At 31.8% G+C, this 14,809-nt stretch overlaps 1 protein-coding gene across 2 annotated transcripts; it reads left to right on the top strand.

Moving 5' to 3' along the window:
• Positions 1–1,693: 1,693 nt before the first annotated feature.
• Positions 1,694–9,335, top strand: LOC118049248 (protein VACUOLELESS1). Of its 2 annotated transcripts, none has more exons than XM_035059198.2 (15): positions 1,694–2,703; positions 2,786–3,076; positions 3,283–3,422; positions 3,896–4,001; positions 4,095–4,187; positions 5,219–5,308; positions 5,443–5,556; positions 5,653–5,760; positions 5,891–5,964; positions 6,217–6,271; positions 7,144–7,325; positions 8,069–8,198; positions 8,453–8,555; positions 8,822–8,919; positions 9,021–9,335. In XM_035059198.2, exons 1-15 carry the CDS (start codon positions 1,918–1,920, stop codon positions 9,183–9,185), a joined length of 2,535 nt encoding a protein of 844 aa, XP_034915089.1. In that variant the 5' UTR covers positions 1,694–1,917; the 3' UTR covers positions 9,186–9,335. The 2 variants fall into 2 exon arrangements, with proteins under 2 accessions (XP_034915089.1, XP_073263794.1); XM_073407693.1 differs by having other exon boundaries at positions 2,567–2,698.
• The last annotated feature ends 5,474 nt before the right edge of the window (positions 9,336–14,809 follow it).

Raw genomic sequence — 14,809 nt, 5'->3', positions numbered from 1 at the left:
TTTTCTTAGACTTGATTGACTACCAAGTCTAAATACTTTGGATCTAACATGTTTGCCAGATACATTTTATTTAAGAAAATTTTTATGTATCTTAACAAAAAATTAAATGATCGCTTTTCAAAGTGTTTTTAGCTTAAAGATATATTGAAATATTTTTTTTTTTAAAAAATTATTTTTGATATCAACACGCCAAAATGATTTAAAAACACCATAAAAGGTTAATTTAAAGCAAATAAAAAAAATCAAAAGCATTAAAGATATATTAAAATAATATATATTTTTTATTTTTAAAAATTTATTTTTGACACCAGTGTGTCAAAATAAAAAAAATACTAGAAAAAAAATTTAATTTGAAAAAACATAAAAATAAAATTCAAAAGCTTTTTTGAAAAAAAAAACCATGCTTTTAATCATTTTATTTTGTTTTTAGTGATAACATTATACTAAATATTCATGTATTAATAATTCAATCACATGTTATCAACACATGCTGTGTAATTTTACTATATATATATATATATATATATATATATATATATATATATATATATGCGCGCGTGTTAATAATAATTATTTAAAAAAAAAGTTTTATTATATTAAAATAATATATATTTTTTATTTTTAAAAATTTATTTAAAATAAAAAACATTTTAGAACGCAAAACGAAACATTCTCGTAATATCTCCTCACCAACCCCGGTGAAGTCAGCCCTCAAATCATGGTCGTGCACTGGTGCTAGGCTTTATCCTTCGTGCAAGGCAGACTAGTTAAAAAAACATGTATATATATTTGAAATTCGGTTACTGTTCATTTAATATATTTTTTGAATCATTTAAAAATTTAACAACGTTTTGCGTTGTGATTTCACGTGAAGTTTATTATAGTTTTTTACTCTAATACTAATTGATTTTTAAAATATTTCTATTTAAAAATATATTAAAATAATAATATCTATTTAAAGCGAGTAACGCTGAGGTCACATATTTGAAACTTATGAGTGTGGTATTTTTTTTTAAATAATAAATATTTTTAAAAACAAATGATTGACAAAGAAAAACATAAGTCTAGGTGTGCAGACCTGTCTATGACTCACGCGCCTAAGCTTTTTGAATAGGCCTAACATAGTTCATGCAATTCTAGGTTTTTTCTTATTCTTTTTTTTAATTGGCCTCTTGGCTTTTCTTGGTTTACTATTTGTTTTTTTGTTTATTTATTTATTTAATTTTTTACTTTAAAATTATATTTTTAATTAATTTTATTATTTAGTATTGAGTTGATTGTAAATTAATTTTTATATTATGTTATAAAATAAAAAAATTTAATTCAACTTAATAAATTTTATAATTAGGTTGTAGATTTTGAGGGTTGATTAAAGTGAATGTTCTTTTTTTTTTTTTTTTTTTTTTTTTTAGAATAAGTTCATGTTGAGGTAACATAAAAATTATTTAATTTAAAACTCGATATAGTAAAATAATAGGAATATAAATTCAAATAGCCAGCTGTTAGTTGTCCCTATGTTGCATTTTCAAAAAGGACTACAAATTCTCATGATCGAATACGGGCCTGTTTTATTACTCGAGATCGGCTTAAGGAGCCCACTACCTAAGCACGAGCCTATTAAGCCTCACAGACTACCCTTTCATCTTATATAATAAAATAAATTATTCTTAATAAGATTAAAATTATCTGAAAGAAAATGGATTTTGGGTCGGGTTGGTTCGACAAGGGAATGGATAACCCATTTTCAGTCGGAGCTACAAATCATTTGCAGAAAACAATTGTAATCGGTCATGATGACCAGAGCATTCCCAGCGGCTGCCGAAAAAGATGATCAGATCGTCCTTGTAACATAAACAGCATCGAAACCTCTCTAATTCACCGTTCAGAAACCCTAACTTCTCAAATTTTCCTACTCCAATGTCAAACGTCTCTGTCGCGGCTGAATGGCAACTCCTAGCAGACCGGTATTACAGAAAACCCGAACTCTACCCAATGCGATGGAAACACATAGACTTAAGCCGTAATAAAGTAGCCTGCGCACCCTTCGGCGGTCCAATCGCTTTAATTCGTGATGATTCCAAAATCGTCCAGCTCTACGCCGAATCCGCCCTCCGAAAACTCCGAATTTTTAACTCCGCTGGTGTTCTCCTCTCTGAAACAGTCTGGAAACACCCAGGCGGCCGATTGATCGGAATGTCATGGACTGAAGACCAAACCCTAATTTGCATAGTCCAGGACGGCACGATCTACCGTTACAACGTCCACGGCGAGTGTCTAGAACCTAATTTCTCCATGGGGAAAGATTGCTTTGAACAGAATGTGGTGGATTGTGTGTTTTGGGGGAACGGTGTCGTGTGCTTGACGGAAGCTGGGAAGTTATTCTGTGTTCCTGATTTTAAGGATATTAAGCCTTGCAAGCTCGCAGAAATAGGGGTTGGCGTTGAGGAATTGCCACATTGTATGGCGGTTATAGAACCGCAGTATACGGTTTCGGGTAATGTGGAGGTTTTGTTAGGAGTAGGAAGTGGATTTGTGATTGTTGATGAGGATGAGGTGAGGTTCATTGATGAGGAAAAAGTTGGTGGTGCCGTGCAGAAAATTGCTGTTTCCCACAACGGGAGGTTTTTAGCGTGTTTTATGCATGATGGGAGATTTCTTGTTTTGAATACTGAGTTTATAAATTTTACTAATTATCAATGTGAGGTAATTTATGTTGTGTTTGGTTTGATCTTAAGGTTTAACTTGTGTTTTGTTTGATTTTTTATTAATGTGTTGAAATGTGCAGTCTGCGCTTCCACCGGAGCAGATGGCTTGGTGTGGATTGGATAGTGTGTTGCTTTATTGGGATGATGTGCTTTTGATGGTAGGACCTTCTGGGGATTCTGTATCATATTTTAATGATGAACCTGTAATTTTTATCCCTGAGTGTGATGGAGTGAGGGTATTGTCAAATACGAGTATGGAGTTTGTACAACGGGTGCCTGATTCTACCGTGTCTATATTTAAGATAGGAAGCACGTCTCCTGCATCATTGTTGTTTGATGCTTTGGATCATTTTGATAGGCGAAGTGCTAAGGTACTTGTCTCATTGTTTGCAAACACAGCTGTGCTTTACTTTCTTACTTAGACTAACAAATGGGTGGACCACTTGCTTAAAATGTTTTTATAGTACTCTTGCTTACATTTGTGGTCTATAAATGGGTATGCTGGCCCACATGAACCATTTGGTTATGAGTTTCAATAATATCTCATGTGAATTCCATCTTCCGTTGTTTTTACCAGGCTGATGAGAATTTGAGATTGATACGCTCATCTTTGCCTGAGGCTGTTGAAGCATGTATTGATGCTGCTGGTCATGAATTTGATGTTTCCCATCAGCGGACGCTGCTAAGAGCTGCAAGCTATGGTCAAGCCTTTTGCAGGTGATTTCGATTCAGAAAAAAAAAAGATATATACTCAATAGCTGTATATAACTCTCATGATGGCGTGAATTTATTTTGTTGTGTGATTCCTATCATTTGTAAAGCTTGACAAATTTTCACTAAGGCAAGAAAGCAAATTACGGTTGGCTCATCGAGATTGATTTCAATTTCATATTGCACTTTTGTTAACGTGGCAATGGATGGTTTTGGGAACCTAACTAGTCAGATTGTTGCCTGAGGCTATTGTGGTGCAAATTTCTATTTGGAACAGTTGCCTCTTGATGTGAACTGTAGCGAGCTTTACTTTTAGCATGAATCTTTTTTTTGTGTGTGAAATGGGAAAATATGCACTGATTACTTTGTGCTCATTTACTTGATTATAATTCGTTGCATCTATGATCTTAAAATAGTTTTTCTTTTTTTTTCTTTTCTGATTTCTGTTCTCAGCATTGATATCCAGTTGGCTTTGGCAGCAATTTTAAACGTGACCACATTCAAGAGATGTGCAAAACTTTGCGCGTCTTAAACGCCGTACGTGACCCTGAGATTGGCATCCCTCTAAGTATCGAGCAGTATAAGGTTTATGATGCTTCCTGACTTAGGTCGTCAATTTCAAATCTGAACTTGCTTGCTGCTTGTCAATATAATACTGAATAAACATTTTGTGGTCAGTTGCTTTCTGCACCCGTTCTGGTTGGTCGTTTGATTAACGCTCACCAACATCTTCTTGCACTGCGGATATCAGAATATGTAGGATTGAATCAAGTAAGTTTAAGTCATAGATTGTCTCTTCATTGTTGCATTCTTTGGGACTTTGCCAATTAGGTTCCTCTTCCACAAATCAAAGCTTAAAACTGAACCTTGACCTAATTTCTTTGACGAGAACACGTTAAGTGTTATTTTTGGGTAACATTCTATTGGGAAATTTTGTTGATTTTTATTAACATTATATTGGGTAAATTTTTATATATCATGAATACAACAAACCTTGATGTTCAACTAATGTAGAGCAGTTTGGTGGCCTACAAAAGAGTCACGATGAATCAAGCTTGGAGAATTAGGGATTTTTTAGGGTTATTTTAGGTTGGAATTAGGGTTAGGGCTTGATGTATGTGGAATCTGGATTTATTACTGATGTGTTTGAGGTGGATTTGGAATTTTTACTGTATCTGTAGAAACTAGAAAGTAATCCATGTTTACTTTAGCAGTAAGAAATAGCAGAAAAGATACTTAGAGAACAGAGAAGAGGAAGACAGGGCAATGGCCACAACCCTCAAAACTAAATCAAAATATATACTTCATTCTATTATTGAAATCCTACATTACTTAGAATAGCTCTTTTAGAGGCACCAAAACCCCTAGCGCCTAGCAGTCCTAAACTAAGAAGAAAATAGAAAACTTAATATTAAAAGGAGACACGCATACTAGAAAAATCCTACTTAATGTTCTAGTTCCTGAAATAGTACTGATATAATTAAGTAAATAAAATCCTAAAGAAATCTCAAAATAAAAATAAAAAAATAAAAAAAATTTATTAATCTCTTTCCTTGGTTGCATCATCAGGAAACATTAGAGCCACTAATTGGTAATTGTTTTATATGACTGAGTACTTGTGGCCCCTAGTGTTTGCATCCATTTTGTGACTAGCACCAATACTTGGACTTCCACAATTCTCTTATATACATGTACTCTGTTCTCTAACATATTATCAACTTGGTTATATTTTGCCTTCTAGGAATTCTAGAAAGCAAATCATTTATGTGTGCATTCACCTTCTCCTGATTGTTTTTATATAGGAAGTAGTAGTAATGCACTGGGCATGCGCAAAAATAACAGCTTCATTAGCAATTCCTGATGCAGCCCTCCTTGAAATCTTACTTGATAAGGTTTGTGCTTCTCTTGATCATTGCTAGATTAATATCAAAAACTCTGGAAATCAACAGCTCTCTTCTTCTTGTGTTTTTTTTTCTTCTTCTAATGTCAATGCAACACATCTGAAATGATGCTCTTTGAGTTGCAGCTGAAATTATGCAAGGGCATGTCCTATGCAGCTGTTGCTGCTCATGCAGATAGGAGTGGCCGCCGGAAGTTGGCTGCAATGCTTGTTGATCATGAACCGCACTCCTCAAAACAGGTTTCTTTTTTAATATATTATAGTAGTTGTTAATATTGTCCCTTTGAAGAGATGACTATTTCTGAGGTGTTACTGATTATATTTTTTTCACTTTAGGTTCCTCTATTGTTAAGTATTGCGGAGGAAGAAACAGCTCTAGTGAAGGCAACTGAAAGTGGTGACACTGACCTTGTTTATCTTGTCCTATTTCATATCTGGCAAAAGGTAATTGCTTCTTCTAAATTTTATAGACTAGCTTCTAATTTTGGGGCTATATAAATGGAGCATAATCAAAAGTACTTATTGATTCATCAATCACTTGAACCATCCTACATTATTTTTCTTGTTTATCCAGAGTTCAGCCTTGGAGTTTTTTGGAACAATACAAGCCAGACCCCTTGCTCGTGATTTATTCATAGCTTATGCACGGTAGGTAAAACATTCTAGTAGATTTTTTTCTGAAACTAATTTTATGATTTGTGTGTTTTTAATCTGTTATAAGAAATTTAATTTGCAAAGCTTTTCTCATCCAATAACCAATGTCATTTATCTTCTCAGTGCATACTGACATGTTTTTTCTTCCCTTGTTTCTCATGTTGTATAATAATGTATGAATCATTGGAAGACTTTTTTCACCTCCCTTTTTACTGCATGATTACATTTAGTTTTCCCCCCCTCCAGGTATTATAAACATGAATTCTTGAAGGACTTCTTCCTATCAACAGGACAACTTCAAGTAGGTTCAAGTTCTTCCCAACTGGTTAAGAAACAGTGAATTTTTTTCTGTTTTATTTTGAATTGACTTCATGGAATAGAGTAGCAAGTGATAGTTCGGTATTCATATGCTGCTTTATGTAAATGTGTGATAGCTAGAAAAGGGGTTTTATTTGGTGATGAATTGCCATAATGAGTTCATAATGGTTCAACTCATTTAGCATGGTAAAATAAATTTAAAATGTCAAACAATCCGTCATGCTTGATGCTTGATCCTTCTACTAATTTCCTTGTATCCATGTGAAATTGTTAGAACTTTTTGGTAATATGTCATTGCCATAGAAATCATGACACTGTTCCATAGGTTAATGTTTAAAGTTCATTAAAATCTCAATCAGCTTAGTGGGTGCAAATATGATCCTCTAATTTGCAATATATTGCAAGTAAATGGGCTCTATGTGCATGCATGCACATGTGGGTTTTCTGAGGGAGGCAAATATGGTTATGGATGACAGACCACTCCGGGTTTAGCAAACAGTAATTTAGATTCAAAATTTTAATGTAAGTTGACTAAAATGAGGCGATCCAATTTCTTCAGGTATCAATGACTAATAAATTGCTATGAAATTGTGATTTGTAAGTAGGATGGGCTTCTCTTTCCATGCATACACACATATGCAACATCATGAACTGGGGCAGGCTTTACGTGCCTTCTGTAGTCCATGATGCCCATCAATATTTATTTTGTTTGTCAAAGCTTAAATTTGTGTGCATACTGATTACCCATTGACGTTGTCTATGTTTGAGTGTCTAAAGTTGTGCTGAAGATGTGATGCATTTATTGTTAATCATTTGTTTCTCTGTCCTAATTTGCAAGTTTAATTTGGTTTTTAGGAGGTGGCTCTTCTCCTATGGAAAGAATCATGGGAAATAGGGAAAAATTCAATGGCCAGTAAAGGATCCCCACTTCATGGTCCACGCATAAAACTCATTGAAAAGGCCCACGATCTTTTTTCTGAGACCAAGGAACATAACTTTGAGTCAAAAGCTGCTGAAGAACATGCAAAGTTACTGAGGTAAGATGCCAACTAGAACCACCAAATATGTTGTTGCCGTCTGTTTATTCCATTTTTCTCCAAAACATTGCATATAATAGTAGTTCATTTAGTTCTATTATAACAGTTAGATGCAAAGAAGATGTAATGTATAAAATTAATATAAAAAATCCAATCAATTAGCAGTTAACCCTTGCTATAAGAAGTGAAGGTTTTATATTTATGGAGAATTTTCTGGTTTTATAGAAACTAATAGCACTTGGAAAACATGATTACTAAATGATGATTTCTGTCTTTTCTGATTTTCAATCACTAAAAGTTTCTCAGATTCACCACTTTGAAAACCAAGGGCGCTGTTTGTTCACCTATTACTTTATCCCTTTGTTATTCATTGTTTTAAATGCAAAGACCTGTGGGAAAAGTGTTAGATAGTAAACATGTTTTCTTTAGTTTTTCTTGGAGAAATGATTTTAGAATGAAGCTGATAACAGAAATGAAAATTAGAAATTTTTTTCTGAAAGCAAACACAACCAAAATGTTCTAGCAAGCCTTTCTAAAAGGGACTCTTGATAACATGTACAAGCAATAAAATATGGTTATGACACCCCCCCCCCTTTTCTTTTCTTTTTTGTTCTAAATATCACTTTCATGCTCTATTAAAGTCCCCCTTCAATTGAATTGAAAAATCTCAATTTGATTCTCACTTGCTGCTTTATAAACTTGTGTGAACTCCTTTTCCTATCTGATAATACCATTTTTTGCAGAATTCAACATGAGTTAGAAGTCTCTACAAAACAGCCCATTTTTGTAGATTCAAGCATCAGTGATACAATTCGAACATGTATTGCATTGGGAAACCATAGAGCTGCTATGAAAGTGAAAACAGAGTTTAAGGTCTGTTTACCTTAGCATGTTGGCTCTCTATTTGAAAGAGTAAAATCGGGGTTTTACTGGTGCTTCTTGTCATGAATATAATATATATATATATATATATATATACATGAGTTTTTTTTTGTCTGTGTGCTTAACTGAATTTTATACACTTGGCTGATTTAACAAAAATATTGTTTCAGTGTCCATAAGTTTGAGGCTTTTTTTTTCCAGGCCACAATATTCATCTTTTTTTATGTGACATTTACTTTACTCAGGTTTCTGAGAAGAGATGGTATTGGCTTAAAGTTTTTGCTTTGGCAACAATTAGAGACTGGGATGCCCTAGAAAAATTTTCGAAGGAGAAGAGACCACCAAATGGTAAGATCTCTTCATTGTTCGATCTTGAAGGACAACTAAAGGAAGTAAATTAATTGATGACATCTTCCTTGCTTGGCAATTTTTCTTAAACGTTTCTTCTTACATAGAGTCAAAATGCGTTGGGTTTAAATTAGCAACTTTGATTATTAGGATGAGTTTTTAATTGGTAAATTATTGCAGTCAGACATTTTATGTCTCGTTATATGACAGTCATGATATTTTGCATTTTTTTTTTTTTTTTTTTGGTGGGGGGGTGCATCTGATAGGTTTCAGGCCATTTGTGGAGGCATGCATTGATGCGGCTGAGAAAGGTGAAGCTCTGAAATATATCCCAAAACTTGCAGATCCCGGAGAAAGAGCTGAGGTAATCAGACCATGTGCCTTTTTTTCTTCTCCTTCTTGTATGTGTTATTCGTCACTTTTGTTTAGATCACCTTTGCTCAGGTCCCTCTCTGATTTTTACAGGCATATGCTCGGATTGGCATGGCCAAGGAAGCTGCTGATGCTGCTTCTCAGGCAAAAGATGGTGAATTGCTTGGTCGATTGAAATTGAGTTTTGCACAAAATACAGCTGCTTCATCAATTTTTGACACTCTACGAGATCGATTGTCCTTCCCAGGAGTTTCATAGTGACCTGAAGCTTCATATTCCTTTTCTTCTCCTTTGAGTTTTGAGCCTGTTGTACGTGTGGTGTGCATATTCTCTCTTCCATGTAGATTTATATGAGCTATCCCTACAGTGTGTTCATACAGTTGATGCCATAGAAATTAGCTTCATCGAGTTTTTTGCTTGTGACCTTTTATTTTGTTCAGGGTGCATTATTTCCCTTGCAGTTTTCATTCTTTAGAACGTTTTCCAAATTATTAATTAATTAACTTTAACTATAATAGAGGTGGTGAAATCACTGTTAACCGCGCCACGTTTCACACAAACAAATTATTGAGTCTTTTTTTCTCAATATTTTTTTTTCAATTACATTTTTATAAACCTAGATTGATCGTCATTTTAATCAGTGTATTTTATTTTTCTGGAAAGATAAGATTTAAAGATAGACGGTCAAAGTAAAAAGGGTGGAGAAATGGTGAATGTGGTTATTTCAAACTTGGGGTGAAAAGTTTAGTTTGGTCTTTAAACTTTTAAATTATAAATTTTTGGTTCTATCATATCCTTAAAATTTAATTTCGTTTAAAACTTTATTTTTTTAAATTTTTGGTCTTTGTTTTGATAGAAGAAAGGGTTAGTTTTTATATTTTGGAGGTAGAGAAAAAAAATCTTGGTTGACATTGAATTCAACAATGAAAAATAAAAATTTTAGTGTTAATGAGTTTTATTTGATGAGGGGAGTTTATTCTAAGTGTTATTTGCTTTAAACCTTACTTGAGATGACAGATATAAATTAGAGAGATTTTGGATTTACATGGTGATTTTTGGTTGTTTAAGGTCATGAATAAGTTTTTCAAGGTGTATACTTATTTAAGTGTTTTTAAGTTAAAATATGATTGAAAGTTGTTTTTAGGTTAAAATATGATTGAAAATAGATTTTTTTTAGTATAAAACACCTCTACCTTTACTTTCCAATGATCTCAAGTCGTTGGAATTTGGGCAGAGTAGACTATGTATTACCTATTAATTTTTTTTTTTGAAACATTCAAGGGCATTCACCCTTTAAAAAAAAAATAGCCAGGCGTATGACCATGGGTTGATCCATATCTATGTGCCTAAGCCTTTTTTCCTTGCTTTTAGTTTTTAATTTTTTTATTAGTCTTTTTCAATTAGATCTTTATTAATTTTTCTTGCTTAATTTTTTTTTTAATTTTATCTTTTAATATTTTATTAATTTTTAATTGAGAAATGTAATTTGTTTTGGTTTGATATTTATAGGCTTATCGTGATCTCAAACAAAGGCCACAATATTTATTTGGTTCTCAATCTTGGAATTTTATTTTTAATAACATAATTTAGTTAAAATTTTGGGAGAATGGCATAGGTTATAAAAATATTTAGAAAATAGTATAGTTTGAACTAACAAGAGAGGACTATCCTCTTTGTTTTTATTGTTTCAATTTTAATCCTTATTCTTTTGATTTTTTTTTTACCCTTTAATAAAAAAAAAATTATTTTCAATTTAATCCCTTAATTACAATTTATCATATATTATTTTTTTTCAATTTAATCCTTATTCTTTTGATTCTAATTTTTTCCTTGGTCTTTTTGCTAAAACTTTATTTGTTTTCAATTTTATTCTTTAATCAAAGTTTGTGGTGCATTATTTTTTTCCAATTTGATCTTTGTTCTTTTGATTTTTTTCCTTTTATTAAAGTCATTTTTCTTTTTAATTTAACCTCAAATCAAAAAGAATTTGCCTCCCCCTCAATATATTTTTTTAATTTTCACCCTCATTCTTTTAATTGTATTTTTTTATTGGAGATCATTTTATGTTTTTAGTCTAATGACCCGAGTCACGAGTTTTGATTATTAACGCGAGTCAAAATCCTCTTTTGTTTTCTCATTTTCTTTTTAACTTAATTTGATATTATTTTTTTATAAAAAAGATTGGCTTTATGGTTTTTCTCAATTTCTTTTCTACCATGTTATTCCGATCTTATAACCTGAGATACGAGTTTTATAAGTTAACACGAGTTGACTCGCCCCTATCACCTAGGCTACAAGTGTACCACACTAACTCGAATTCACTCTAGTCATTTGTTTTTAATTCAATTTTGTACTTTCAAGTTTTTTTTTCCAAGTTATTGTGCACTTTATTTTTATAAAAGTTGTATTTGTTTACTATCATTGCCTATTTTTTCACTAACTAATTAAAATAAAACTAACTTATTTAATATGGTCGGGCTTATAGCTAAAGTTCATTTGTTTTTCTTATTTCTTTTAAACTTGCTTGTGTCACCTAAACTATCACTGGCTTTTTTCTTATTTTTTTATTTTAATTTTGATTTTGATTTTAGTTGATATTTTTTTTAGTATTTTCTTACCGTTAATATCCCTCCTCTATGATTTTTTTTATTTAGCAATTTTTGAATTGAGGGTTTTTTAAAAAAAAAATATTTTGTATGTGTTTAAGTTTTGAAGATATTGTTCCGATTCATTTATAATTTTTTTATGTTTTATATTGATGAGTTTCATTTTTTAAAATAAAATAAAAATTATTTAAATATAATCATGAGTCTATTTTCATTGTTATTTGGTCGAATAACAAAAATTTTTTTTCATAAATAAATTTAGTTAACATGATCACATGAATATCTCATGTTATGGGATCAAATATCTTGATCTGTATCTATATCTTGATTTTTCAATTTTCATGTGTTTACACAGATATTTGATCAATTTATTTAATTGAGATGCTTGCATAAAAAACATTTATTTGCACTTAAAATGTTTTATATATAAAAGCAAATCAATAAAGCCTACACATCCATTTAAAAAAAGAATACAACTCGTGGCTTTGTGCGGGTTAAAAAGCTAGTTATTATTATTAATTAACAAAACCTAACAGAGATGAGGCTTTTACTATGCACAACTTCACAAAATATTATTCATTGCAATATTTTTTATTTTTTTAATTTATATTTTTTTTCTAATTTCATTCTTCAACTCTTAGTTTACCAGATATTGGACTTTATGACCTGTTGTTGTTTACTTTCCATGTAGTCATCTCAATTTCATGTCTCATGTCATGGGTTTGGTGGGTTAATTCAACTAACTTAGAGTTTTTTTATCTTTTTTTTATTTGATATTTTTTCTAGTTTCATCCTTCAATATCTTTAACATTGGATTGATTAAGAATTATGTTTTGCCATTTGTTTCGGTTTATTTTCTATGAGGTTATCCTAATCTTATGACTCAAGTTACGAGTTTTGCTAGTTAACTCAGGTAGACTCTGATTGTTTTATATGTTCTTTTTTTTTTTTAGATTGATTTTTTTTTTCAAATTTTATTATTTAATAATGTGTTTATTGAGAAATGTTCTTCATAATTTGTTCGATTTGCTTTCTATGAATTTATCCCAGTTTTATGACCTAGGTTGCAAGCTTGGCTAGTTAACCCAAATTAACCTGAGTCACATGCTTTAAAGGTTAACCCGAGTTGACTCGGATTGTTTTTTTTTATATATTATTTTATAAAGTTATCTCAGTCTCATGATCCAAGTCATGAGTTAAAGGGATTAACATAGGTTAACTCAGGTTATTTTTTCTCCTTTTCTAAAATTGATTTTTTTTTTTCCAATTTCATCTTTAAATTCAGTTGATTGGAAAATTAGGCTTCTAAATTTATATTGATTTATTTTCTATAGGGTTGTTCTCATGACTCGAGTTGTGGATTTGGCATATCGACATGGGTTGTTTTTTTATCCCTTTTTAATTATTATTTTTCAATTTCATTCTTCTACATTGAGTTGATTGAAAATTAAACTTCATAATTTATTTTGATTTATTTTATATGGGTTGTCATGATCTCATGACTCGGGTTGTGGACTTGGAAGGTTAAAATCCAAGTCGATCCAATATATTGTCACATCAATATTTGTTTTAAAAAAATGTTGTCTTAATTTTATTTTTTTATATAGTCAAACTATGTTTTAACTAGGTGTTCAAGTTGTCTTTAGAACCAACAAGTCAACCGGGTCATATCAGGTTAACTCTCAAATGACTTAATTTTTATCTACTAGAAAAACATTAGTTATACCTAGGTGTTTTTTTATTTGTATTGAAAAAAAAAATATTCAACCCACAGCGTAGCGCAAGTCAAATAGCTAGCTATTTCTATTGTTTAAGCAGTACAAAGTCATTTTGCTATAGGATAAGAATTGTTTTTCACACATTCTTCAACAAAATGAGCTTTCATTCAAGCTTTTTAATTGATGAATCGCTAGTGTAAAATAATCATTTCAACCTAAAAATTTAAGTTGTTAAGTGAGGTCATAAGAATAGTTTTATAAAACTTTTTTTTTTTTTTTGGATAAGAGTAATTGTATTAAAGGAAGAAAGTTGTACAAAAGTTTGTTACCCTAGTCTATCTAGCCAAACAAGGAAAAGAAACAAAAGCTAAAAAAGACACTAAAAACAAAAAGATAAAAACAGAATGTGATGACAAATAGTAGTTGAGTCGGTCGATTGGTTTTGAAAATTTCCATAACCGATCAACCGATTGATTATATATGAAACTATACTAAACATAATCTCGAAAATAGAAAAGTAATGGTATCTCATGACTCTCGGAGGTGCCAAAAGGACCTAAAAGTAGTTAGGATGTGAAACATTGGTTTGAGCTCTACCAAATAGGACCAAACCAAATAAAAAAATGTCCTCACAAACATCTTGATGTGATCGGTAAATTTGATGAAAGACTTTGTTATTTCTCTCATGCCAGATGAAATAAATCAAGGCTAAGAGGGCTAGCCAAGTAAAGAGATGTATAAATTCCTTTTTCTTTTTCAAGTGTGTGTATGCCCACTAGAGTAGTTGACGTCATATCGAAGAAGGTCAACCAATAAGAGTCATGCTCGTGATAACACCTCAAACTGCAGTAGAAAAAGGGTACTAAAAGAATAAATATTCATGTGTTTCAACCTGCAACCCACAAAAGATACATGTTGAAGAGGGAATGATTTGAAAAGCATATAGTCTCTCCATAATGATGAGATGACCCATAGAGGCAAGCCACAAGATAAAGGAGTGTCTCGGGATGAAACCTAAGAACCAGAGAAAATGGTGTATAGAGTCTGTGGGTCTAGAATCTCTAAGAATCTTTTATGCTAAGTCAATAGAGAGCCTTCCCGATGAATGACCATTCCAGACATAGTGTTCTTATAAGGCACTCCTAGGGTTAAAAGTAATCATATTCCAAATAGGTTAGAGCTCTGGACTACCAGATGAAAAAGCTCAAGAATCCCCCTTAATGATGTCTGAGACCTTAATATTTTATGGCAGCCCAATAGAAGTGAGCCCCTAAAAGGCACTAGATCACATAATTGTTGCCTATTTGGCAATCAATAGTCTAACCATAGAGAGGTAGTAGTCTTATCACCAATATTGAAGACAAATTTTCTTCTACATCAATCTATGCTGAGTATGATCTTTCTCCATAACCAAGAGGACACTGAAGGAAACCTGACAAACTAGAAGCATCCGCCTCTGAGCAGAACATTATGGACCTATCTAGTTTTATAAAACTTATATTACTTTGTGCTTAACTTTTATGAATTAGGATGAGAGTGGTAAGATTTGAACTTGTAA

Source organism: Populus alba, chromosome 2 (genome assembly GCF_005239225.2).
Source record: "Populus alba chromosome 2, ASM523922v2, whole genome shotgun sequence".
NCBI classification, from domain to species: domain Eukaryota; kingdom Viridiplantae; phylum Streptophyta; class Magnoliopsida; order Malpighiales; family Salicaceae; genus Populus; species Populus alba.
The sequence above is the reverse complement of the archived record's forward strand: the minus strand, read 5'-3'. Positions and strand labels throughout refer to the sequence as shown.

Bases quoted from the DNA above. Each gene is read 5' to 3' on its own strand.
- LOC118049248 (XM_035059198.2), top strand. From the start codon at position 1,918: ATGTCAAACGTCTCTGTCGCGGCTGAATGGCAACTCCTAGCAGACCGG. The intron at 7,326-8,068 runs GTAAGATGCCAA...CATTTTTTGCAG, and splicing joins GAACATGCAAAGTTACTGAG to AATTCAACATGAGTTAGAAG. The intron at 8,556-8,821 runs GTAAGATCTCTT...TGCATCTGATAG, and splicing joins GGAGAAGAGACCACCAAATG to GTTTCAGGCCATTTGTGGAG.